This window comes from Rattus norvegicus, chromosome 14 (assembly GCF_021556685.1).
Source record: "Rattus norvegicus strain SHRSP/BbbUtx chromosome 14, alternate assembly SHRSP_T2T, whole genome shotgun sequence".
NCBI lineage: Eukaryota > Metazoa > Chordata > Mammalia > Rodentia > Muridae > Rattus > Rattus norvegicus.
Genome location: NC_141547.1, coordinates 36,191,854 through 36,219,485, shown reverse-complemented (window position 1 = coordinate 36,219,485; position 27,632 = coordinate 36,191,854). Strand labels below are relative to the sequence as shown.

The window sequence follows — 27,632 nt, the reverse complement described above, 5'->3', positions numbered from 1 at the left end:
CAGCTTGAAGAAGTGGTAGGTTCAATATTATTCCACCGCTACTGCTGCATTTGAGTTCTGCTGTGGATATTACAACAAGTATAGGAACTCAGTCATAGCTGTGCTCTTAAAGAAACCATTTTCTCTATTACTTTGGAACCTTACCATAAAATGTAAATAGTACTAACAGCCCCACCAAAAGCTTAAGGAAGTTAGATCTTGTCAAGATCTGTGTGGGGCTCAGTAGTAGGCACTTGCCATGATGGTGCAACTTCGGTCAAAGGGGATTTTGAACCCAAGACATAATAATCCTCAACTTTTTTCCACGCTGGGAGGCTCAGTAAGGCTGGTTAACTTCTGATGTGCAACTTAAAAAACTAAATGTCAATGTGATATATTACGTTTGTTGTTTTTTTTTTCCCAGTTTTTTTTTTTTTATTAACTTGAGTATTTCTTATATACATTTCGAGTGTTATTCCCTTTCCCAGTTTCCGGGCAAACATCCCCCTCCCCCCTCCCCTTCCTTATGGGTGTTCCCCTCCCAACCCTCCCCCCATTGCCGCCCTCCCCCCATAGACTAGTTCACTGGGGGTTCAGTCTTAGCAGGACCCAGGGCTTCCCCTTCCACTGGTGCTCTTACTAGGATATTCATTGCTACCTATGGGGTCAGAGTCCAGGGTCAGTCCATGTATAGTCTTTGGGTAGTGGCTTAGTCCCTGGAAGCTCTGGTTGCTTGGCATTGTTGTACTTTTGGGGTCTCGAGCCCCTTCAAGCTCTTCCAGTTCTTTCTCTGATTCCTTCAATAGGGGACCTATTCTCAGTTCAGTGGTTTGCTGCTGGCATTCGCCTCTGTAGTTGCTGTATTCTGGCTGTGTCTCTCAGGAGAGATCTACATCCGGCTCCTGTCGGTCTGCACTTCTTTGCTTCATCCATCTTGTCTAATTGGGTGGCTGTATATGTATGGGCCACATGTGGGGCAGGCTCTGAATGGGTGTTCCTTCAGTCTCTGTTTTAATCTTTGCCTCTCCCTTCCCTGCCAAGGGTATTCTTTTTCCTCATTTAAAGAAGGAGTGAAGCATTCACATTTTGATCATCCGTCTTGAGTTTCCTTTGTTCTAGGGATCTAGGGTAATTCAAGCATTTGGGCTAATAGCCACTTATCAATGAGTGCATACCATGTATGTCTTTCTGTGATTGGGTTAGCTCACTCAGGATGATATTTTCCAGTTCCAACCATTTGCCTACGAATTTCATAAAGCCGTTGTTTTTGATAGCTGAGTAATATTCCATTGTGTAGATGTACCACATTTTCTGTATCCATTCCTCTGTTGAAGGGCATCTGGGTTCTTTCCATTTTCTGGCTATTATAAATAAGGCTGCGATGAACATAGTGGAGCACGCATCTTTTTTATATGTTGGGGCATCTTTTGGGTATATGCCCAAGAGAGGTATAGCTGGATCCTCAGGCAGTTCAATGTCCAATTTTCTGAGGAACCTCCAGACTGATTTCCAGAATGGTTTTACCAGTCTGCAATCCCACCAACAATGGAGGAGTGTTCCTCTTTCTCCACATCCTCGCCAGCATCTGCTGTCACCTACGTTTGTTGTTTTGTCCATGTTTAAGCACCCTCGCATTCCTGGAGGGAATCTAATTTGATAATTGTGAATAGTATTTTTATGTAAATCAATAAAAATTAGAGCTGGTTCTCTAAAACAAAATAAATGTTAAGGTTAATAAACGGACTCAGTAGAACCAGCTATGCATTAATCCATAAGTTCAGGAGCATATTAGGACGGTATAATAAGATAGCTTTATGCCTACATAACAGAGTGCTCCTATTGCTGGCACTGAAATCGAAAGGCATTATTAAAGCTAAGGAACAGAGTTAAAGTCACCCAGACAGGTTCATCAACATGTCCACTCCACAGCACCTTGGAACTGTTTATGATCTAGTCCCTTTAGGTTATAAACCTTAAACCACGTGATTCAGTGCGGATATACACTTATAACTACAGCAAGTTGATGCATTGGGGGAATTTTATGTAGATATAAAAAGAAAGTCAAGCACAGTTGGGGAGGTCTTAATCAAAGTAGCAATTCACTACCATCATCAACCTTCCTTAGCCAAAAGAATAAAATTCACAAATAATTTCAATATGAAATGAGTAGATGCCCCAACAATACCCCCAAAAGGGCATAGAATAAAACTTTCAGAATTACTTTAGCCCAAACAGACACTAAACTTTACTCTTCTCATGTCGCATGACTTGTTCAGCTGCCCAAGCCATTCTGAAACCTTATTGTTTCCTGCCCCTACTTCATCTTCCACTTGATATACAGCCTTAAATTTATCGTTTTCCCATCTGCCCCCTATATTGGTATCATTTCTTTTTCTTAAAGCTCTGTGTGACTTCTGATCCCAACATATGGTTTCTATAGTTACCACTCACAGTCAGGCCAAGCGCATCTGCATAGCCTTGGTTGCGAGACAGCATTGTAGACAGTAGGAACAGTGACTTCTGGGACAGTCATCTCAGATATGCACATTCTCTAACTACAGCCTCTTCTGTGTGGCCCAGAAGGGGACACAGCTGCCACAACTGAAGCATGTGTTTTCTTCATTAATCTGTCAGTTACCATAGAGCATGCAGCCAATTCAGGGGCCCTGGAACTTATTTAAGTCCACAATCCCTTCTTGAGCTCTCGCTACAACAAAACTCAACAAACAAAATACTTATTTCACCATTCAAAGGACTTGAGGTCCAAAGAGACAGAGTCATTTGTCTCAAGAGCACAAAGTGGCTAGAGAAGACTTGAAGCTGGCAATGGACTCCACAGCCACGGTCCTGGCCCTCAGGATATTACCGAGACTCAAGGTCCAAGCTCTGCTCCTGAGATGTCTTTCTTTCATTCAGACAGGCAGCAAGATGTCATGACGTGTATTGCTGTTCTACCGTGGACAGCTTTCCCATCTCCCTGTGAGATTGCACTAACCCATAAACACTATCCGAGTACAGCATCGTTAACACACTGGTGAAGAGTGCCTTTAATTAATGTCAAAAGAGCAAGCATATCAAACAAATGGCAGACACAGCCCTTCCTCTGCTCTTCCCCCTCTCTTCTGCTTTGCCTTGCTTTGCTTTGGGGTGCTAGTGGTCCAACCCAGGGCCTCACACATTCTCAAAGATGCGCTACCACTGAACAGCATCCCATCCCTAATTTACATTCCAAAGGATGCTTCTCAGTCCACCAACATGGAGCACAGATGAAAGTGCATGGCCTGTGACGGAAGGAAATCCATGCCTTCCCCACCCGGTGCTTGAACGATGAATGCTTTCTCAAGCACTCCTTTTATCCCCACTTCCTTATCTCTGGAATTTATTAACTTTTCAGAATCCTTGGCAATATTTACTTGGGTAAATTCAACTTTGTGTGTTCCTTTGGTTCTTTCTGAGGTAGCACGAGGATCCCTGGCACAGAGCCCACTATTTTACCTGCAAGGCGGGACGCGCTGGCCTGTATTCACATCACACTTTGGAACCAAAATGGTGCAAGCGAAAAACATGAGGTATTTGTAACAGTTGGTTTGTACAAGGGCAGGGAAGAGAGCTGACTCCCAGCTGATGGACGCTTCCTTTTGAGTTCTGTGGCCAAGGTAATTTGGATAATGTGTAAGGTTGTAGGGCAAATTCATGCAGAGTTCCAAAGTGATGGGCTCACAGTGACCTAACAAAAAACACACACAGATCTGAATATTAGAAACAGCCTCTTTAAGCTTCCCACTCTCAAAGTCTACTCTATTTAGATCACAGCTTCCACAACTCTGGGTCACAGTTACACAATCATGCCTGCAGCCTGGGAAATAACTGGCAAGACACAACAGCGTCTAAGCGTACAATGGCGAAAGCTGAACTCAAAACAAAGTGTGTCGTGTGTCAGAGATTCTCTGACACTTGCAATGCTGCATCATGTGACATCACTGTAGCTTTGATCACAGGACATATGCATTCTGCAGTATACATCCCATCACATCCTGTGTGGCAGCAACAAACCCTGCATGAAACACGAAACACCTCCACTCAGGTCCCAGACTATGGCCTATTATGAGTTACCATGTTTTTCCAGTGTATAATAAGTTTTCAGCTCCTATAGAAACGAACTGATTTAATTGCAGGAGATAAAGACAATATTTTCCACCTTTCTTCAGCATGTATCAAATTAGTATATTTTCAGATCATACTGTATTAGAATGCTTGAATGGATGACTTGAGTTTTAATGAAAACTGGTTCTATGAAATCTGTCCTGAGATCAGGACAGTATTTCCCACAGTTTCTGAGAGTCCTAAACTATGTATTTACATGAGTGAAGGCAGCATTCCCCAGGTAGAGAATTACAGAATTAAACTTAGACCAACTTTGGAAACCGTTAATGACGTCGTGTCTTACAGCATTGATTATTGTGATTGTGGTTTTGGGTTTTGGTTCTGTGTTTTGCCGCTGTTTATTTTTGTTTCTGTTCTAGCTGAGCTTGCCCTAGAAGTCATTGTATAGCTCAGGTTAGACAGAAAGCCAAGGCTATCTTTATGCCTTAGCATTCTAAGTTCTGGAATTACAAGTATGAGGTACAACACCCAGTTTCATATCAAATATTCAATGAGTATTTAATTTTTATGTAAAAAATAAACCCATTCATCTCATTAGTATGCAAATTTGCTCTTTATCTCTAATAAATGGTAAAATTATGTGTATGCCAAGGATTTGTTTGAAAGCAAATTACTTTATGAGTTGTTATTGGTAAACAGTTGTAATACTATTTTCTACACATGTATACCTGAAGCTGGAATTAGAACAAAAAGGGGTCAGGAGGGCAAATTTTAAGAAGCCTGGAGACTGGGAAGCAAAAACTAGACTGCTAATAGTACGTGACACTTGTCTATGGACGTCAAAACCAGAGACCCTGCTCCAGAAGAGCCATGACAAACCCGTGTTCATTTCCAAGTGTGGTGTGGCCAGCACATGCATTTTAAAAAGCCCTTCCTCATTTTTTAGAAGTTGACTCAACTTTATCTGAAAATGACTTTTATCATGCTTTTGTTCAGTCCCTTTTTTCTTCTCATTTATTTTTTGCTTCTAAAATAGCATAGGCCCTATTATCTTCAACAGACATTTAAAAAATCAATGAGGCTTATTAAATGGGTAATTAGACAATTTCTGAGCCTATGCTCTCTTACTGACCAATGGAGTTAAAGATAAGGCTATAATATATTAGCCTAAGAAGAGGCTGTGATCTCCTGGATGCTTCTTGCTAATGAGGATAAAATGCAAATGTTACCTTGGAGTCTAAGGCTACTTTACTCTTGAACAACAGCCTAATGTTCCCATCTATGGCATCAACTGTGCTGTAGTCAGAAACAATAGTAGTGTGCTGTAGTCAGAAACAACAGTATTTCCAGAAGGATCTGTCCTCACGCAGCCTGTTTGCTCTCTTCCCTCTTCTTTCCCTGATATCATTCACTCAAGTGGACCACGCCTCCAGCTGCCGTGTACTTCTAGAACTTAGTGCCCGGCCTAAGCCTTTTCCATTTTCCTCAGTAAATCATCTCCTCTTCAGCATGTGATCTTAGCAGGCACAATACCACCTCCTGACTGAGGGCTCTTCCTCTGCCTACTGAAGAGTGTGAGGGCGCTTGTGTTCTAGGCACGCTGAGCTCCTTCTCCTGCCTGCTCCACATCAGTCAGAGATTTTAAAGAAAAGACCTTTAGCTCTTCACCTCGTAGAATGGAAGAAGAAAAAGAGGGGCAGCGTGTCAGGGACTATTCTAAGCACCGAAAAAGAAATCATGTCCCTGCCGTTTTCAAACTCGTTTTCAAACTGGAAGAAAAGACACATGCACTGACTACAGAACATGTAAACAGGCCAGGGTGAAGTTTGCATGGACCCTGTCTCACTCACCGTCAAAATCATAGGCAGGAGCTTTAACCTCCAATGGTATTGCATCTGGAGGCGGGGCTTTGGAAGGTAATTAGAGACAGTGTAAAAGACAGGAGAAAGCTCGTTGTAGAATAGCATCCTTAAAGCTATCGTATGAAAACATAGCAAGACTGCAGCTCTTGGCAGCTATGCAGGGAGCAAAACCTTCCTAGAGAGGAATCTTCCAGGACCTCGATTATGGACTTCCAACCTCTTGAACTGTGAGGCACACATATTTGTTGTTCATACCTTGAAGTCTATGGTTCTCTGCCATTGTAGCCTGGATTACCTAACATGGTGACATTGATCAAAATGCTGGGAGCTCAAAGGGACAGCATAAAATAACCCAGGGCAATCCAAGCCTCTGGTGAGTTTGGGCAGGTTTGAGAGAAGGGAGTAGAGAGTTTCTGTTCCCTTAGTGATCCCAGAAGGGGATCATTGACACCCAGAGTAATCGAGTCAATCAGATGTGTTATAAAATCGACCTAGGTGCACTGACGATTCCATGCCCTATTGTGAGCAGGTACCGAAATAATTCTTGTTTGTCTGAAAGGTTACGGTATGATACAAATAAATTAGTATTATGGACTGGGATGAAATACGCCTCAGGACACTTATTAATCTAGAGATGATGAGAGCTTCATGATACAATATTCATAAGGAACCGACTAGATTAAAGATGTTATCAACAAGACATACTCTGTTTCCTGGGGAAGCTATGACACCAGAGAACTGGTGTCATAGTGGGGCAAATACAGGTGGAAAAACAAGAGGGCAGAGAAAGTAAATGTTTTGTCCTTATTGTCTCTTGTATTTATGAAGAAAGGGTGTGAAGGACCCTTTGTATTCTCTCAAGGTCATAAGCTTAACTCCTCCCCTACTGTGTAACGGTATTGGGGGATAGGGCCTGCATGAGGTGACTAGGTCATGAGAGCAGTCTTTGAGAATTAGGTCATTGTCCCTACACATGGGACCCCAGAGAAATCTCCCTCTCTCATTACATATCAGATACAAAAAGAAGTTGGCTTTCTGTGGCTGAGAAGGGGCATTATATGGGCTATTCTGACACCACTGACCTCAAGTTTCTAGACTCCAAGACTATGACATAATAAATGTCTACTGTTTAAGCCACCTAATTAATAGTAACTTATATCTGCTGAGAGTGAAACCAATAAGAACTTTCAAATTTTGAGGTCAGATTGTTAAAAGATTTCCCTTTCTAGAAATAATACAAAAATTCATAAGTAGTTCATTATCTCCCATACTTTTTTCTCTCTTCCTCTCCCAGAGTCTTTAGAAGACTTTAAAGCCACTCCCATGCCTTTCCCTACTCACACTGATACACACAGACATTGCCAGAAATGTGTTTGCCAATGAAGTATAAGACAGAACCCCTATTCTCCCTGTTGCTTTTGTAACAGGCTTCTTGGCTTATCACAAGCACCTTCAATGCCAGAGACGGGGAGGAAAAGAGGCCTTTTTCCTCTCCTCCTAATATACCTATAATTTTACAAAATGGAGTTATTTACAGAGATGTTTGAGGCAATCCTTCTTTCCTACACATCTTTTCTTTCCCTCTCTTCCTTTACCGCACTACCAGGGTTTAACTTTTATCAATGCGTTCTAATTAGGTGGTTAACAGATAGTAGCATATAGATAATTCCTCTCTGTTCTGACGTATAGAGAAAGAGTCATTTCTGATTTGTCAGAGCCTAACGTTCAGTGTTTCGAAGCCAAGGGTGATGGAAACATTATTCGATGAGTATGCATTATCCTGGAGATCTTTATTGAATAAAGTAAGGATTGGAGCTTACGGGCTTTTTCCTCTTAAAAGACATTCTTTACACATTGCTGAATAAGTTAAACTCTTAGATAACTCATCCAATCCAAATTTGGTGGCTTTGATCAGTAAGTTTCATATATATGTAATATCCTTTTTTTATTTAATCCTTTTTTTTACACTCCAGATTTTATTCCCCTCCCAGTCCACCTTCTAACTATCCCACATCCCATATTTCCACCCCACCCCTGTCTCCACGAGGCTCTCCCCATCCCACCCCTCACAGCCCATCCCCCAACCCACCAGACCTCTCAACTTCCTGGGCCCTCCTTTCTCTTTTACAGCTTAAGCATGAACTTCGAGCTGAGTGTGAAATAGTCACTAGAGGGCGATCACGTCACAAATGCAAGGATGCTTAATGTAGATCGACTGGTCAAGCTCTGGACATGTGCTCACTGTGTCCTGTAGATCGGGTTTAATAAAATGCCTGTTTTTAAAAGCCTGGTTTCTGTCAACAGCATCTCATTTTCAAAGTCTGCAACAAGAGTGGGTATATTCCACGTGAAATGAGATTGTGAGCTATACATGGTACAGATTTTCAAAGTCACTGGAAACCAGGTTCTAAAGTGATGACCATTTACAGGAAAAGGTGACACTTTCAACATCTAGCCGCACCAACCAGACACTCTCTGCTGCAGGCTCTAGACCCCTATCTATCACTATTATTTAGCATAGTCTGTGAGCTACCTGAACTTTGGCAACAGAACCAGGAGGGTTGCCTAGGCTTTTCGTGGCCTTGACAGGACGATGGACTGCTGCTGTGTTTTCTCTTCAGCAGCCACATGAGATCTGATTCTTCCTGGTTGTGATGTCAAGAGCTGTAGATGTCCTATGCCTTGATTCATCAATCAATTGTCACCCAGTACTAATATGCCATCTACATCTCACTCAGCAGATGAGAATACTTGTAGAACAGCATCTTCTGCCTATCTACTGGTTTTCTACCAGGAACTGAAGTGTTTCACCATTTTGATGCCTTGATCATGCCCCCCCCAACCACCCTGGCTATTTGTTTCTTCCAAGTGGAGTTGGTAAAGATCAGATAGGAAATGGTAGGTGAGAAAGGAGTTATAACTCGGGCAAAGTTATTCATCCCTTCATCTTCCTCGCTGTTCAATTAGAGCCTTAGAAAGTAGAGTAAGAGAACAGGTGAGGTGCCATATTGAAGTCTAGGCAAATAGAACACCGGGAACACACATGACAGCCACCCAGGTTTCATAGGGTCTCAATGAATGTGGGTAGAAAGAGGAAATGTGGGACTAACTCTTTCCAACTTGTCCCCCCCTCCCCCGTTGCCTGTGCTTTCCCCTCTGAGAGAAAAGTGATAGATTGGTTTCTCTGTGCCATGAGAACATCATCTTGACCTCTACCCCCTAATGCAAGGCTATGTCTGAAATTTGCTCCCTGCAAGGCATGGAGATGTCAAGATGCCAGGCAGGCACTGGACAGAATAGCCCAGGCTATTCAAAGCCTCTCCTGTGATGCTGTAAGCATTTCAGTACATTCTCTCACTTGCGGAGATGTAAACACGAGGTTTTGGGTTGTAATGGTGCTTGCTCCTTTCTTCCATTTGTAGTAATGGAAAGTAAACTATGGGCTATTGCTAGATTAGTGATTCTCAATCAGCGGGCCACAACACCTTTGGGAGTCAAATGATCCATTCACAGGAGTCACCTAAGACCATCAGAAAACTCAGATATTTATATTACAACCCCATAACAGCAACAAAATTGAGTTATCAAGTAGCAATAAAAATAGTTTTATGGTTGGGGTCAACCCAATGTGAGAAACTGTATTAAAGGGTCACAGCATTAGGAAGATTGAAAACCACTGCTCTAGTGAAAATAAAAATTATAGAGAAATACGAAAACTGTCTACATCCAGTATCAGAGGCGACACACATTCATGTAGTCAGAAGCAGACCATGGCTTTGTCAACCATGGCTTCACACAGGAGTCACCGAGGACATATAAGACATCCTGAGACCTGAGTCCTCTCAGTGCTTCTTCAGAGAGCACAGGAAATGGTGTAATTTTTATGAGATGGCAAGAACTAGTATCTTCAGAGACTAGAATCCAAGGAGGTTTGGTGAAGTGCTGGCTTAGCCCGATGAATATCAACTTTCGTCATTCACAACGTCAAAGGCATCAAACCAGACACAGTACTGTTAACTTGTGCTAAGTATTCAGCTTTACTAATATATTCCACAGTCTATGTGTTTATTCATTCATTTTCCCTCTGTATTCTGTTTAATTTTGCACTGAAGAAGAGAAAGAAATATGGTTGACACGTGTCTTTAATCCCAGGACTCAGGAGGCAAAACCCAGCATATCTCTATGAGTGCGAGGCCCAGCCAGGTCTACATAGAGTTCCAGCCCAGTTGGAGAAACATAGTGAAACCCTGTTACAGGAGGAGGAGGAGGAGGAGGAGGAGGAGGAGGAGGAGGAGGAGGAGGAGGAGGAGGAGGAGGAGGAGGAGGAGGAGGAGGAAGAGGAGGAGGAGGAAGAGGAGGAGGAGGAGGAGGAGGAGGAGCTAAGGGGGAAGAGGAAGGGAGAGAAGGAAAGAAGAAATGAAGGAAAGAAGGAAGGAAGGAAGGAAGAAAGAAAGAAAGAAAGAAAGAAAGAAAGAAAGAAAGAAAGAAAGAGTAGGGGGATGTGAAGGGGAAAAGAGGAACAAATGAGTGACTTTTCCTCAAATAACTTCTTACCTGTTCTCTCTGCAAATTCCAATTGGAAAAAACAAATATCATAGAGGGGGTGGAGATCAAGAAGCTAAACACTATCGATGCTAATGGTGTTAAATATTATAAAATAATCACATTCCCATGTATAGGAACAGACTGACAAGGGGATATGCTATTAGCCATCTATATAGAGAATCAGGCACAGATATCTACCCAGAGACTCCTTGAGAGACGGCTGGAAGTCAGGTATGGAAGCCACTTTCAATAATGGAAGGACCAATGCATAAGCCAGTGTCAAACACCCAGGAGCTATGATCTTTCAGTGTTTGTGGTATATGGAAAAGAGTTTCTTAGCATCTGTGAGCATTGATATCCTGGGATACAATTCACCTCAAACGTTACAAGGCCACTGGAAGTCCATCCCCACTTAGTCTACTAGCCAAAGCCTTGACGGAGAGGGTACGTAATAGGGAGTAACTCTTAATCCAAGCTGAGGATGGGACAATTAATTACTCCAAATGAGAGAAGTGATATAATAACTGAATCTGGGAGGAACAAATCATTTCTAAAAGTCAGTCTTTGGAAATTTTCTAGTTCAGTTAAAATTTCCCACAGGAGTTTATTTGATATTCTCCACTCTTGGCCATTCTGTCTCCCCTCAGCTAATCTACTGAAAACTAATTTAGAGACAGCCACCTGCTCTCACCATTGGAGCCACCACACTGTCCATGAGACAAATTAGTGCAATGACTCCCAGACCATAATAGTCCACCATCATGCTTGCAATGATAAGGAGGCATCTATCAGAAGCATAAAATGACCAGATTTTATGTGACGACTGGGATGACTCTCCTATCTGTTTCTTGGATGAAGTCTCCAGTTTAGAAGCTGTGCTTTAAAAAAAGAAGGAAGATAACATCTGCCTGCAGACGAGTGCACGGAATAATTTATAGGAGCTGATGTTGAGGAGAATGCAGTGGTAATGGCATTAAGCAATGTGGATGGATGACCCATCCACAACCACACATTTGCTTCTTATTTAGTTAATGAAGACCATTTTGGTTCCTTTCCGCTACCACATGCAAACTCTGGACAAAAGCAAAAGCAAATCTATGTGCTCTTTCAGAGAAACTCCAACTTCCGGAGTTTATGGCAGTGGGGTAGGAAGAGGCTGGATGTTCGGTCTGTCGCAGAAATTGCCCGTGTCGACTGTTGTACTTACTGCAGTTACTCAGGCTGCTGTCTGAGTCACACAGAGAGCTACCAGCACAGGATTCGACACAGGAACTGTCAAGGCAACCCCGATCTCCTCCAGGACACGGTGTCGGACCTGTGGAAGGGGAAAAGCCCGTTAGCTTTCATCACCTGCCAGTCCCCAACCCTCCATCTGAAGGTCTAAGAATGTCTGCTGAAGCTGAAGGATGACACAGCTTTAATTCCCTTCCAGTCTCCCTCCCAATATTGAACACATATGGAATCGATATGCTCTGGGTTCATCTTCCCATCAACTAAGTGCAGGCGAGCATCCAAAAGAACTCCGTACAAATGAACAAAACCAAGGCAAACCACACTAAAGGAAAAAGACAGACGGTTGCTTCCAATGGGGAAAACCATACTGGTTTTTACATAGTTGCGTATTTTTAACAAAATAAAATGCAAGTGATGTGAGGCCAAGAGGGTCATACAAAGATATTGCCATTCTGGTTTGCCCCCGCCTTCCAACTCTCCAGTTTAAGGAGAACACTTTCCCTGGTAACCAACAGGGCATCAAGGCGAAGGCCCTATTTTAAGGATCCTCTATCATAGTGTAAGTCTTTCACTGCTGCTACCCAGACTTCCAGTATCCCTAGATAGTATCACTAATCTCTGACGACCTAACATTGGGGTTTCTTCTTTCCAAAATGAATAGCAGCAGCAGAAGTCTTTGCCCTGATAGCTTTTTCTTAAGGTATGTGGATTCCCAGCTATTTGTAGATTAAGTGGATACAGTATTAAATTGCTAGCTATTCTCTTTCCATTTCTCCCCCATTACTATGGTCAATTATTTTCAGACATGCCATATGGGATCCAGAATATCTTGCAAGGCACCATAGCCATATATGTACATACTAAATCATGCTTCTCCACAATTCTAAGCCAATGGATATTATACTGGAATATTCCTTCCAGCCCCTCTTGTGTGAAATGTTATACATTGTCATCTTGCATAAAAGATGTCACCATTGTCATTCAAAGCCATCAGATTTATTTTTCCCTCCCTCAAGGCAACCTTAAACATTTTTAATAATTGTAAGCTCTTCATGACATTTTCAGACATCGTGTATTCAATAGTTCAGCAAATATGAAGTACCTGCTTTGTGAATTCTGAATGGCAAAAGGCCACACCCTCTCTGTGCAGCATCTCTAAGTCTAACACGGTCCTGACCTACACCTCATGAGGCTATGAAAACACGACTTTACCAGAGGTGTTTATCAAGAACAGCTGAAGCAGACTAGGGCAGGAGGGCAGAGCTGCCCAAGGAAGTGTTCCAGACAGATGGAGTAAATTCTCAGGAGAAGGGGAGAACGGCTTTCTAAGCAGAAAAGCAACAGGAAAAGGTCTGTATATGACACATCATGGTCTTTGCTCTGTATGTAGCTTATAACACCTTCCCTTCCTATCTCAAAACCTTGGCCATGTGGTACGTGGGTCTGCCATGCTCATCTAAACTCCCCACTTCTGAAAGAGCTCATCTCAGTCTTCAGCCAGATGTTTTAGAACATCTCCATCATAAGCTTTTGACAAGAGCTCTTTGCCAAGTGTGCACAACACACAGAAGCACAGCACCCTGAATTCTTGCAGCCTGAGCTGCATGGCTGGATATTGAATGTAAGCGCTCTCTCATGAGACAGAGAGCCCCATCAGTTGTTTTGTTAGACTGATTTCCCAGGAGGAGAAAATAACCCCATATTAGCTGTGTAACAACAAGAACTATTTATTCAGCTTTCCCCAGGCACTTGCCAGGCACAGCAGTCATTGTCATCTGAGCTGATGTGCAAACTGTGACCTAGAAAGTAGGGTGACTCACCTACAGCCACCCAGATAGCAAGTAGTAGTAGCACAGGGCTTGAAACTCAGCACCAAGCATGTAACGGCCATGTGCATTCCCACTGTGCAATGCTGATACTATATGAACCCACATGGGGGGTTATTAAGTTGGGGATATTCCACAAGACCCATGCTAAAAGGTTTTTATAGAAATTAGGTCTTAAAATAATCAGTGCGGAACTTAAAAAAAAAAAAACAGAGATGATCACGTTTAAGACCCAACATGTTTTAATTTCTCCTTTCTGTTTAAGTTTCATGCATAGATATTGTGTCCCTTTTAAAGTATATTTAAATCTGTTGCTTGGCAATGTGAAACATTAAACTGCTTCTCTGAATGTGGCCAAATTCTGATGCAGTTACATTTAATTTCATGAGCCAATTCCTTCTATTTGGAATCTAATCACATTTAGCCGCATGCTACAAGCTGAAGTTTTCTCTTTATTAAGCCTAGTGAAGAGAAGGTTCCATAGCAGTGCAACAGTCTAAGCCTGTGGCGTCACCTCAGAGTCTGAGCCTGTGGCATCACCTCAGAGTCTGAGCCTGTGGCATCACCTCAGAGTCTGAGCCTGTGGCATCACCTCAGAGTCTGAGCCTGTGGCGTCACCTCAGAGTCTGAGCCTGTGGCGTCACCTCAGAGTCTGAGCCTGTGGCATCACCTCAGAGTCTAAGTCTGTGGCGTCACCTCAGAGTCTGAGCCTGTGACGTCATCTCAGAGTCTGAGTCTGTGACGTCACCTCAGAGTCTGAGCCTGTGGCATCACCTCAGAGTCTAAGTCTGTGGCGTCATCTCAGAGTCTGAGCCTGTGACGTCACCTCAGAGTCTGAGCATGTGGCGTCACCTCAGAGTCTGAGTCTGTGGCGTCATCTCAGAGTCTGAGCCTGTGGCGTCACCTCAGAGTCTGAGCCTGTGGCGTCACCTCAGAGTCTGAGCCTGTGACGTCATCTCTGAGTCTGAGTCTGTGACGTCACCTCAGAGTCTGAGCCTGTGGCATCACCTCAGAGTCTAAGTCTGTGGCGTCACCTCAGAGTCTGAGCCTGTGGTGTCACCTCAGAGTCTAAGTCTGTGGCGTCATCTCAGAGTCTAAGTCTGTGGCGTCATCTCAGAGTCTGAGCCTGTGACATCACCTCAGAGACTGAGCCTATGACGTCACCTCAGAGTCTGAGTCTGTGACGTCACCTCAGAGTCTGAGCCTGTGGCGTCATCTCAGAGTCTGAGCCTGTGGCATCACCTCAGAGTCTGAGCCTGTGACGTCACCTCAGAGTCTGAGCATGTGGCGTCACCTCAAACCTGTGTCCTTGGGAACGGGTTTCCAGCCTGTGCTGTTGAGGCATTATATATTTACTAAGAGAAAAGGTGACTCGTGTGTACAGAAATCCTGCTTAAGCAACTCCCAAATGATCTGGTTGGTTCCCCAAAGAGATCCACCAATACAGGAATGATCTGGGGACTGGGGTCACTGAGGACACTGAGGACACTGGGGACACTGGGGACACTGAGGACACTGGGGACACTGAGGACACTAGGGACACTGAGGTCAGTGGGGACACTAAAGACACTGGGGACACTGGGGAGACCAGGGACACTAAAGACACTGAGGACACTGGGGACACTGTGAACACTGGGGATACTGGGAACACTGAGGACACTGGGGACACTGAGGTCACTGGGGACACTGAAGGCACTGTGAACACTGGGGACACTGAGGTCACTGAGAACACTGGGGACACTGGAGGCACTGTGAACACTGGGGACACCGAGGTCACTGAGAACACTGGGGACACCGAGGTCACTGAGAACACTGGGGATACCGAGGTCACTGAGAACACTGGGGACACCGAGGTCACTGAGAACACTGGGAACACTGAGGTCACTGGGGACACTGAAGGCACTGTGAACACTGGGGACACCGAGGTCACTGAGAACACTGGGGACACCGAGGTCACTGAGAACACTGGGGACACCGAGGTCACTGAGAACACTGGTAACACTGAGGTCACTGGGGACACTGAAGGCACTGTGAACACTGGGGACACTGAGGTCACTGAGAACACTGGGGACACTGAGGTCACTGAGAACACTGGGGACACCGAGGTCACTGAGAACACTGGGGACACTGAGGTCACTGAGAACACTGGGGACACTGAGGTCACTGTGAACACTGGGGACACTGAGGTCACTGAGAACACTGGGGACACTGAGGTCACTGAGAACACTGGGGACACTGAGGTCACTGAGAACACTGGGGACACTGAGGTCACTGAGAACACTGGGGACACTGAGGTCACTGAGAACACTGGGAACACTGAGGTCACTGGGGACGCTGGAGACACTCACGGTCACTGCAGTTCTCCTCGTCACTCCCGTCCTTACAGTCTTCGTCCCCATCACACTGGAAGGTGCTAGGGATGCACTGTCCACTTCTGCATTCCACAAGGCCCTGGCTGGGACAAGCTAGGGGAGGCCAGGAGAATAGTCACCTTAGTCATTGGTTCTTCTTACCGTTCATACAAACCGCCATCGCCAGCCAAGGATGTGCTGTTCATACACAAATGGAGGTAGCGCTACTTTTCTTTTTTAATTCCAAGAATTTCTGGAGTGGACAGTCTCCCTCCTTCTAAGAACTCCTCTTCACTGTGAAAGAACTTATGAAGAACTGCGTGCTTTTCAGTGACATCAGCAATGATAAAACTGCACTTATGAGGGGTATGTTTTGTGGCACGAACTGGGGTGTGTGTCATATATATGAATGACAGATGTTATAGCCCTCAATTTTTTTAAAAATGAGGGAGCTGAGGGAGAGCAAGAATATGAAAACAACCTTGTCTGACTTTACACCCAAGCTTTGCACTCCATGGCTTCCTAATCTAATGAGCTAATGAGATACTGTGCTTAAAGAACTCCCATAGTACCTACTACACAGTGAACACTTTATTGTCTGACGTATTGATGACTAGTATTTAAAAGGAGAGTGTCCGATTACCTTTAGAGTTCTGATTCTTGCGATTTCTCAAAGTTTTATACTTCCCATGTTTGGAAGTATCAAAAACCCAAGTTTCACGTGGTCTCAGTCTTCACTGAATTGGCATCTAACATGAAGACCCACTTCTTGAATCGAGGCTCCTCACCAGATGTGTTTTATTTGACTATCATGGGCTTGCTCTCCCCAGAACTTTAATACAGCAAAGAAGTAAGGATTTCAAATTATGTAGGGAAAGAGAAAGTCAACTATCATATTTATGGGACTTTTATACAGCTTTTATGTCAAAATACAAACTACGCTATTGACACTTCAAAGCCTCAAAGTATAAGCCAAGTGAACATTCAACTTCATATGCAACTTCTGTGCGTTCTGGGCTTACAGACTCATCTAATAGCAAATCAGAAATGTTGAGGCAAGATATTCATACTAAACACGGGCAGAGTATTTTCTCATTGTTATTTCCTAAACAACTCAGTATAAAAACTTTCCACAGAGCATTTACATTGCATTGTGGAGGATAAGGGAACTAGAGGTGATTTTAAGGTGTACAGGAGAAGTGAGATCAAATACATGCCTTTCCCTATAAAAAACTCGAGCATCCTTAGGTGGCGATATCCACCTAGATCTCTGTAATCCATGCAGATACGACAGGGAAACTGTACCAACCCTTTCTACCTATTGTACTAAAAGGTTTAGAGCTAAAATATGTGAGATACATCATTTTAATCATTTCAGGTCAGTTATACTATTTCAATATGTAACTGGCAGTATTAACTTTTTTCCCATTTCTGTTTTCTGAGGGGATAGCAAATCTCCCAAGGGGAAGAACATGGTTAACAGTCATACTTGTCATGACTGATGCCAAAACAAGTTCTTGTTTATCCAGAAACATAGTCTGATATGAAATGATAATCACTCTCACACACTTTCTGTGTTACACAGGACTGTAACAGGCTTCCTTCTCTCTGCACTCCTCCCATGTTCTCCCACAAATGGCCCCTGAGAGCATGAGGCTAAGCTGCTCATATATGATTTTCAGAGAAAGGGGTGGGGGCTGCTTGGTCTCTGGGAAGAGAATTGTTCTTGGAAAAGTCACAGATGTTTGAAGAATCCATGAGTAGACAGACAAAAAGCAGACTCTGCTGGGCCAGCCAGTTTAACTGTGGACTTTGGAGGGGAGGGACTTGAAGTCACAGCTATAAGCTTACTGTTCTCACACCTCTTGGATGCTCTACTCATAGACAGAAGACAGAATCAGATAGAGCGATGGCCTAAGAACCCTCCTCCCAGAGTGCTGTTTACGTAATGGACTTTGATTTCAATGTACAGTCTGAAGAGAGAAAGAAAAGAGAAAAACAAGCAAAATGAGACATCTCGGGGGAACTCACAGCAGTTGACCTCGTCAGACTTGTCCACACAGTCATGGTCCCCATCACACACCCACTCAGCCGCGATGCAGCGCCCGTCTCCACAGCGATGCTCTTTTGTGAGATTGCAATCTGGAGAAAAGGATATATCATGAAGATGGGGAAAAATGTACAGGAAACCCCTAGACTTGTGCTGCTCACAGTTCTAGCTGAAGACACTCACTCTCGTTCCAGCTCCATCGCTAATGTTCCTAGGACAGATAGATCTAAGTTCAAATGCTACCTTCTATCAGGGTCAGGCTCCATGCTACATCCTGAGGGCAAAGAGTCACCTGTTCCCCAGGACAGGTGCTCTAATATTGAATGTCTTGTTTCCTTTATTTAAGGAAAAAAATAAATCTATGACTTTTACACTGAGTCAAGTGAACAGAGTGAATCTTTGAGCTTCAAGATGCAGATGGCTGAATGATGCGTCTGACCCAAGTCTGCTGTGTTCCTAAGAATTATAGCATCTCTCTGGCAAGCTGGAAAGATGAGAGTCCTCTTGTGTCATCCCTCCTGATGCTAAGCCCAGGTTTTCTACTGGATTATCTTAATCTATAGCTCATGTTTGAAAGAATTGCTAAGCAAGAAAGGCAAACCATTATTGTTTTTATGATTTCTTTGCATCTGGATACATACTCTGTCCCAACCCACCCATTCCTGGAATTTGGCAAGTGAGGGGTTCACTAAGTGACAAGTTTCTTGTCTTAAAGGGAAGAATTTATACACTGCTTTATTCTGATCGATGTTGTGACATAAATAGAACGGCTCCATAAAGGTGTGGATCTACAAATAGCAGATGGAAAAATGAGAAAGTTTCATGTGTATCCATGGACACGGCCTTGGTCACAATCTCCTGAGCAACAATGGACCATAAAGCATATTTTAGGTAAATAAAGTAGAAATTATGGAAGCCATGATGCTTCCATAGAAGGAAAAGAAGTAGCCACAAGAGAGGAGCTCAGGCAGAACCAGAAGACCTAGCCATGTTTGGTCCACCAAAAGCAGAACAGGGCAATGACTGGTTCAAAGAAAACTATAATTTCTGCTCTTTAATGAAGGCATCTTGAAAGCATAGACTTTCTGACATCTGCTTGTCCTCAGGACAATGAAGGGTGTGGATTAGATGGCCTGTAAGCATTCCTCACACTAGATTCTGTGATAAACAAGATTCCAGTAGTCTCACATCCTTTGCCCCAAATATAGACAGTCCCGTATCTACAAATCACTAGAGGGTGGTTTGTACGCCTAGAATTTTCAATATTTTATGGATTTGGTGAGGGGAAGTTAGACAATACGTGTAGAAACTACCAATTTTATTTCCTAGCTTGGGGCTCTTTTCTGACCATCTCCACTCCAAGACTTCCTTTGCCTCACATTCCTATTCTTTCTAGCATCCCTCTTGAGAGTCACCAATGCTGGTCCCTGTTCAGCGTCTGTCTTCATTCAAGCTTGCTCTCTGGTACACACTGCGAAGTTCCTGCTGTCAACAATACAATGCATAAAATACAAAGCTTATCTCGAAGCTATAAAGATCAATCAGCACGAGTTATTTTTTCTGCTTTAGATTCAAAAGACATGATGCAGAATTGAGTATGTTCCTTCAGAGGAAGGTTTGTGCTTGGGAAGGCAAGAAACTAGCATTTGGACATAAAGCCAATCTGTCATCCTAATCCTTGGTGACCATACTGTACAAGAAGTTGCTACAGTGCCTGGAAGTCAGCTGCTCTCGGGGGCGGGAGTCTTCGGTCACGTGCTGGGCTTTATAATTTCTCTGAACAGTTTTGCTCAGGAGCTCAAAATCTAAATATGAGACAGCTCTAGCCAGAAGAGAAACAGAACGTGACACAAAAAAAACACCAGCACTGTAACAACCATATTATCTTTCTACTATACTTCCTTAATCTGCCCTTGTGTGACTGTTAAGCGAGGAGGATGCTGGTCCATAAGGCACAACTGAGAGCAGTGTTTGGACACTTTCCTTTCTAAATAAGAAGGAGGTTTGTTGTTGCTGCTGCTGTTGTTATTTTGTTTTGTTTTATTTTGTTTTGTTTTGCTTAATTTTACAACTGAACCTCCTAGTCATTCAGGAATCAGACAGATATTCGTTCTTGGCCATATGTGGTTTTTAGTGAAACCCTTAAGAACTCAAAATCACTTACCACAGTTTTGCTCGTCGCTCAGGTCCCCACAGTCATCATACCCATCGCACACAAGGCTGTGGTGGAGGCACTTGCCTGTTCCACAGTGAAACAGATCCTCGCTGCAGTCTGCAAACAAGGGAAGCTACAGATGTGTCATCAGAGCAGAGTAGATACACAGGAGTATCTAACTGAACACAGGCTAGGATGTGAGGGAAACCTTGATGTTGACCTGACCCATGCCTGTTGTCTTACAGGTAAGGAGTTAGAGACGCTCACCAGCTGGCAGAGTCGCCGAGAACCAGGACCAAGCCACTGGTTCCCAGGTCAAGTACTCTTGTCTCTTTCTAAAAGTCTTCATCTGACTTTTACTTCATGTTGCTTGAACTTAATTTACTTTGACAAATAAAAATGACAAAAAAGACCTTCTTGGGACACCATAGTAAGTTTACCTGGAATGGTGGGCTTTGGTGGAAGGAATGTAGTTCTTCTCATACACATCTCCTTTACAGGGAAAGTCTAGGCTGGTGTAAATGCAGTGGCCATAAGCCATAGGCATGGGAGGGTTGACATTTCTTACCACACAAATACCATTGCCTCTGTCAGTGGCTGTTTAATACCACCATCGTCAAGTAAGTAAGCACGTTCCCAAGATCATGGTGGCAAAATGAGACTAGATGACATGGAAAACTTAGGAAACTTAGAGTTAATGTGGAAATAAAATGCATACACAGAAAGGATTTTGTGAGCTCCGACTAGTAAGACTGACTGATTAGACTTCAAAGATGTGGGGAAGTTGAATGTCAAAAGCCCAGAGCCAGGCTCCCTTGGGCCACCTTTAACACCATTACTTGATACTTATTACCCTCTTCATGTGACCTAGCATCTTGGTGACCACTAGAAAAATCTTTTGGAATGTTCAAATAGACTATTAGTTTCCACCAACCAAATGTTGTCAGTTAGCATCTAAGACCAATAGCTGAAGTTTCCCTGCTTTTCTGTAGCCCAACTGTCTGATGTTTTCCATCAATGTATTTGAAATGTCTTTACTTAAATTTTTCTTTTGTTACTATAAAACTTCATGGGACTGCTACCATTCTGGAACATAGTACTTCAGTAAAGCAAGTCTGTGTTTCTTGATATTTGGCTACAGAACAAAACATCTCTTGTGACACTTTAAGTTGAAAGCTGATTCTTTTGTTAAGTTTATCAATATTACTAGGAACACAAGATTTGCCCTTGGGTGGTCTAGATCTCTTTTATTAGTTCTGTCATCCAACTCAACAAATCTCTAAGTTGGTCTCTGAAACTGGGATAAAATAATAATAAGTAATGTTTTGGAGGATAGTTCAATAAAAACGAAATGTGAAAGATACCAAGCCAATTCAAAAAGGAAAGGGGTGCTTGTGTCAAGCCTAGCACTGGAATATCAGAAACTAATGTAGAATTTATGATCTCTGACCACCATCTTAAACCATATGTAAACATTAACTCAAAATAAATCGCATACCTAAGGGAATGAGTAAATATTATAAAGCTTCTAAAAGAAAACATAAGGGGAAGTCTTTGTGACTTGGAGTAGGCAAATCGTGCTTAGATAAGACATCAAAAGTATAAGTTATTCAAAGATATCATTGACAAAATGAAGAGACAAGCAAAATTATAAAAAAAAAGTAGCTGTAAACTATCCTTAGGTTTCACATCCAGCATGAACACACACACACACACACACACACACACACACACACACACACACACACACCAGTGCAATCTAACAACTCCATTGAAGGAAGAAGACTTGAATTAAAAGCCTTTGCATATAAACAAGTGTCTAAGTTCATTAAAGGAGCCCAACATTCCTAGGTGTCAAAGAAAGGCAAATTGGAACCACAAAATGATTCTATTATACATTCAATGAGGAAATTCAAATAATGGTAAAGATTTTGTAAAGCAGAAACTCTCACACATTGTTGGAGAAGATATAAAAGGACTCCACTATTCTAAGAGTTTGGTACCTTCTTATGAAGAAACTGCAACCTGTCATACAACTAATTCATATTTTCTATTCATAAGATTTTTATCCAAGAGCATTTAAACGTTGATTCATACAAAGACTTGCATGTGAATACTCACAGCAGCCTTATTCATCATAGCCCACAGCTGGAAGAAGTCCAAATGTTCACCAACTGATGAACGGACAACAAAATAGAGTGCATGATTACCATGGAACGCTATCCAGAGGTTAGAGAAACCAAATACCTGACATATATGACTAAGTTGATTAGCCTCATAATGCTCTACTTAGCGAAAGAAAACAGAATCAAAGTCTTCATACTACATGACCCATCTATAGAATTCCCAGGAGATAGCACATTTATAAAGATGGATTTCAGAGCAGTGGTTTCCAATGTCTGGAGGTTTAGAGTGGGGACCGACAGAAGATGGGTGGGAGGGAAGATTGGAACAAGCTGAGGAACTTAATGACTGAATTGTGATGATGTTTGTAAAGTATATAAGTTCACTAGATTCCAGTGGGTAAAATTTACAGTATATACATTATACCTCAAACAACCTCTGTGAAACATTCCATCCCATGTTTAATAACCGGGTTCCAGGCATGTATTATCGTTTTTTCCTTACTAAGACTAAATTAAGTGTAAAAATAGGTTATGATAGGAAGGTTGTTTCCCCCCATTTAAAATTAAAAATAAAAGAACAAAATTAGGTTTCTTCAGGTTGTTGAGAAGGGCTGTGGTACATGAACAGGATCTCAGAGGAGTGGCTACAATGGTAAATTTAGCATGCTTCAAGTAAAGGAAATACAGAAACAAACGGAAGCAGTGAGAGGAGCTGTTGAAGGTTAAGGACTCAGTGCTCAGACCCCAAGTCCTCTGAACTCCACAAGATCGCCTAGAACATCTCCTAGGATGTGAGGAGCAAGCATGTCTTTAGTATCACAGGCTAAGCTTGATAACAATAATTATTACCCAAAGTCTTTGCCACCTGATTTCCAATCTCTCTCTGAGTTCTAAAGCCAAAGAGGATAACTAGAGTCTATGAAAACCATAAAGGAGACGGAAGAATAAACATTATGAAATGGTATCAAATAGTAACATTGATCATTATATAGTACATTCATTATTGAGTTACACACATATTCAATAAGTATTTGTCATTCCCAAGTCAATCAAAAAGGAGGTCTTTGCCATTGAGCTAAACAGTGTATACACATTTATTTCAAGAAAAATTTCTTCTGTGCGGAAGCATCTTAACTTTTAGAATCACCTCATTTCAAGAATAATATGGGTCTTGAAGATCCTCTATAGCAATTTTAAGTGTGTGTGTGTGTGTATATATATACATATATATATGTATATATATTGCATACTTTCATTTCTTCCAGCATGAATAATTTTCAAAGAAGGATGGAATAATAAAGGAAAATAAATAAATACAAGAACTAAGAAGAGGTGCCAGTCTTCAATGGATAGTCCTGCTTCGTACTGTGTGGCAGAGGGACAGTCCTGCTTCGTACTGTGAGACAGAGGGACAATCCTGCTTCATACTGTGAGACAGAGGGCATCCCCTATCCACATGCACCCCTCTGCTGAGTGAGGTGTAGGACACCTGAGCACAGGAAGCTAAGACCTTGCCTTTGATATCCACCGGGCACATGAGGGAATGGACCCTTAGATGCATATAGTTCTTTGAAAACGTTTCAAGGAACTTTTCATTTTTCTTTTGTTTTAATCAATTGTTCTTAGGAAGTCTTGAATTAATTTAGAAGAACACGCATTAGCCAGGGAAATAGGCTTTTCCGTTTAACAATCAAGTGTATGAATCCATGCATTCCCCAGAGAGAAGAGGGGAAAATTAGAAATCATGAATAAAATTCTCTTCTAGCAGCATGTTTTTGTTTCTCTGATGGTAGGAACATTAGGGAATCAAATACTCCATTTAGAATCTCATTGACCTAAGAGCACACCAAAAACTTCCAGAAGTTTCTGTGAGTTCTTTGAAACCCATTCTGGATGTTTGGTAATCCATACTAAAGCACCTCATCAGAGATATTTTTAAGATTAGCTTTGGGTTGCCTAAACTACTTCAGAAATGGAGGGTTCTTTTTTAAATTAAGATTTACAGAGTTCCAAGTTCAGCTTCCATTGTCAGGACCTGCTGGTGAGAAGGAACTTTTCAGAAGTTAGATACCAAATCAGCTGCACTTAGAAAACAGGGCTGTTACTTCCGTACTGCTTCAGGAATCAGGAATCACTCAAAACCTAAACCAACACCTCAGGCAGCCAGGAACCCACGGCAAACAGCAAAGATCACAGTGGCTCCTTTTATTTGGGTAAATGTTTATTTGTGCTGAAAGGAGATGTGGTCATCGTAATTTGGGGCCAAAGAATCATAATTTTCAAAAGGTGCTTGGTGCTATTTTCTTAGTTCAAGCATAATTTTTGCCTGGACTTAAGTTAGGTGTTTTTGTACCTCCAGCTCTCTCTCTTTTTTTTTTTTATTAACAGAGAACTTGATGGAAAAATGTTTCTTCTGAAGTTCTTTCATGTAAATATTTACTTCAGGTTGGCATCTGATAAATACACTATAGACCTTTGTCCCTCAAAATTACCATTAAATTAAAGCTTAACGCTAAGAAACAGAAGGCCTTTTTAACAAGGACTTCCTTTAGTTCGTCCAGTGCCCCACTCTATAAACACAAGCTGCTTTGCCTCAATTCGAGAAGCTTAGGTTACATTCATAGAATTTTAGAGAGTAAAGGTTATTTTCACACAATCTTCTCACTGGGAGATGACCAGGGAGGTTAAAAGACTTACCATGGCACCGCCTCATCTCTTAACAGACCTGTAAGAAGAGGCTGGCCTTGATGAATACCTGGATTTTTTTTTCTCCCACTGACTCCCCCTGGAGGAGAGTCCTCCCTGCCATCCTACTGGAGCTTCAGCTGGAGTAATTTACAGTTGCTCAGGAATGGCTGTTTAACAGTGGCCTTGATTGCAAGCCACTAGACATGGGTAGAATTCCCATCATGCTCTCAGCTGTAGCAGTGACAATGTGTCCACATATTGCAAATGTCACCCACTGGTTAGAGAACCACCATCCTAGCTCATAAACACAGTCTATAGGTCTAGCCCTCTAGGCCTAGCCCAAACCTTCCTTTTCCCATCAGCCTCTCTCCATATCTTTGTTCAAAGTGACCCTGTTTTCTAAGTTGTCACTGCGTTTACACCATCTTGTTTGGTTTTTATTATACCTCTTACAGTATTCTTTTCAAATAACATATTTGAAATGTCATATTTAGTACCTGATTTAATCACTAAGGTTTAATGGTGTCGGAGAAAGACTATAAATGTTCTCTTCTAGGTTTGGTGCAGCAACTGTAATCTTGAAATCACATCAGGGGTTGGGGATTTAGCTCAGTAGTAGAGTGATTGCCTAGCACCCTGGGTTTGGTCCTCTACCCCAGAAGAAAAAAGACAAAAATAGCAAAGAAATCACATCAATTGCCTGCACTGGGTCTGTCAACAATCAGTCATGAATGAGGGAGGGGAATCATAGAGTTCCACTCATCCCTGACAAAAGACTGAGTGCTAGAAGGTTCTGGAAGGGTGGCAGTCATTGTCTTCAGTTGTGTTTCCAACATCGACCTTGCCAAATTCTGATGGATAGTGCCAAAAGCTATGGTCACACAGATGCCACCAGTTCCACTCAGTGCATTACAAGACCAAGCAAAGAGTCAATAATGTGAAGGGAACTTGTGAGAGGGAGGGGTTTGACAGGGGCAGAAGATAAGTGTAATTAGATTGCGTTTTATACATGAAAGAAATGCCAAAGGCAATTTTACTAACCAAAAGGAAAAAGAAGGTTGTGTTTGTGTGTTACTCCTCTGATTAGACTAAAAAAAAAAAAGCTATACGGAAAGCAATCAAAATATAATGTATCTACTCACTGGGTTTCTACAAAAACGTATCTACTACTGGGTTCACACATAGATGAAATCCAAGAATATGCAATAGTTTGACTGTGTCAGCATTTTCCCAGAGTTACTACACTAAGGGAATTTCTGCAAACATCCAAGACTCTTTCGTTACTTGTCAAATGAGACACTTATTAATCAGCTGGAACATTTCTAGTATTTACATGCATCCTTATTTTAGGGGATTAGGCTTCCAGAAAAGAGGTTATGAGAGATGTGGTGGTAGTGGGCATTCATCATTATCTCCTCATTATCTCCTCATTATCTCCTTGACCACCATGGGGGGAGCCACTGTGCTCCACTGCACTCTCCCTCCTTGCTATTCTGCCTTACCTCAGGCCCCAAAAGACACCAGCAACCAATCATATGCTGTCGCCTCTGAGACAAAGAAACCAACACCCAAACAAAGCACAATACTCCCCACCTATCACCCATCACCCACCACCCACCACAGAGAAACAAAATCCTTCCTCCTTTAAAATTGTCTCTCTAGGGTATTTGTCTCAGTCCTGAATGACACAATGGAGGTGGCAGAGATTAACCTAATCTTAGTGACAACCAGCACCATGGCCATAAACTTCGGTGTTCTTATGGAGTTGTGCCATGCCTATCTAGGTTTACATCCAACAACTCAATCCTATAGGTTTTATGTCCAAAACTCAACCAGAGAGAGGGTCCTATTTCCACTCATGAGGAAATGGAGGCAAAGAGAGGCAGAGTTGTATCCAGAAACAGGGAAGGTAATAGAAATATAGGAAGCTAGACAGCCTGAATCGAATACTTCCAGTACTGGTCGCCATATTGTATGGCGCTCCTTATTGGGTAAGCACTCTCGTCAAAAACAAGCAGCCACAACAAAAATAAACAAAAACAAGTTCACCCATTTTACCCGAAGTTCAGAGCAAATGGTTTCCAAAAGTATTTGGTTGATTTTGTGTGCCAACAAGTATAAAGTCGCACACTGTGAACAAGCCCAATCGCGTCCGGTCTTGGAAGCTAGCAGATTAGTTTTAGCTGATTAGTTTTTGGATGGGAGAACTTTTTGAACCAAAGTATGTGAACTATTTTCTTTGGGACTTGTTTTTGTTTTTAGATTTGCTTCTCTTATTTTATGGGTCTGAGTGGTCCGTTTACACGTGTGTCTGTGTAGCACGTGCATGTTTGGTGCCTTGGAACTCAGGAAAGGGCATGAAATCCCCTGGAACTAAAGTGATGGGTGGTTGTGAGTCATGTGCATGATGGGAATGAAATCAGGGTCCTCTTCAAGAACAGCAAGTACTCTCTACTGCTAAGTCACCTCCTCAGAGCTGAGGGGCTCTTAAACAATATGTTCCTATAAACACCTGTCGTGTGACAGTATTAGCAGCCCCTGCTCGAACTGCTCTTGGGATGGTTACCCAGTCAAAAGTCTACAGTACATTAGCATCAGAAGAGATGCGCTACTTCTGGTCCAGGGTCTACGAATCAGATTACCCAGTAATAGGGCAAAAGCCCTCCCACCTAAACTCATCTCCAAGCCAAGCATATGACCATCACTTCAGGGA

The 27,632-nt window shown here is 42.5% G+C and overlaps 1 protein-coding gene across 2 annotated transcripts in view; it reads right to left on the bottom strand.

The window, feature by feature from the left end:
- The window catches only part of Corin (corin, serine peptidase), a 208,662-nt gene that overhangs the window by 40,707 nt on the left and 140,323 nt on the right, over positions 1 to 27,632 (bottom strand). For both annotated transcript variants that reach the window (XM_087582498.1, NM_182473.2), the window contains 5 exon segments: positions 20,115 to 20,222; positions 17,932 to 18,042; positions 15,898 to 16,014; positions 11,698 to 11,805; positions 3,475 to 3,706 (listed from right to left, as the gene is read on the bottom strand). In XM_087582498.1, the coding sequence (XP_087438624.1) occupies positions 3,475 to 3,706; positions 11,698 to 11,805; positions 15,898 to 16,014; positions 17,932 to 18,042; positions 20,115 to 20,222 (676 nt within the window).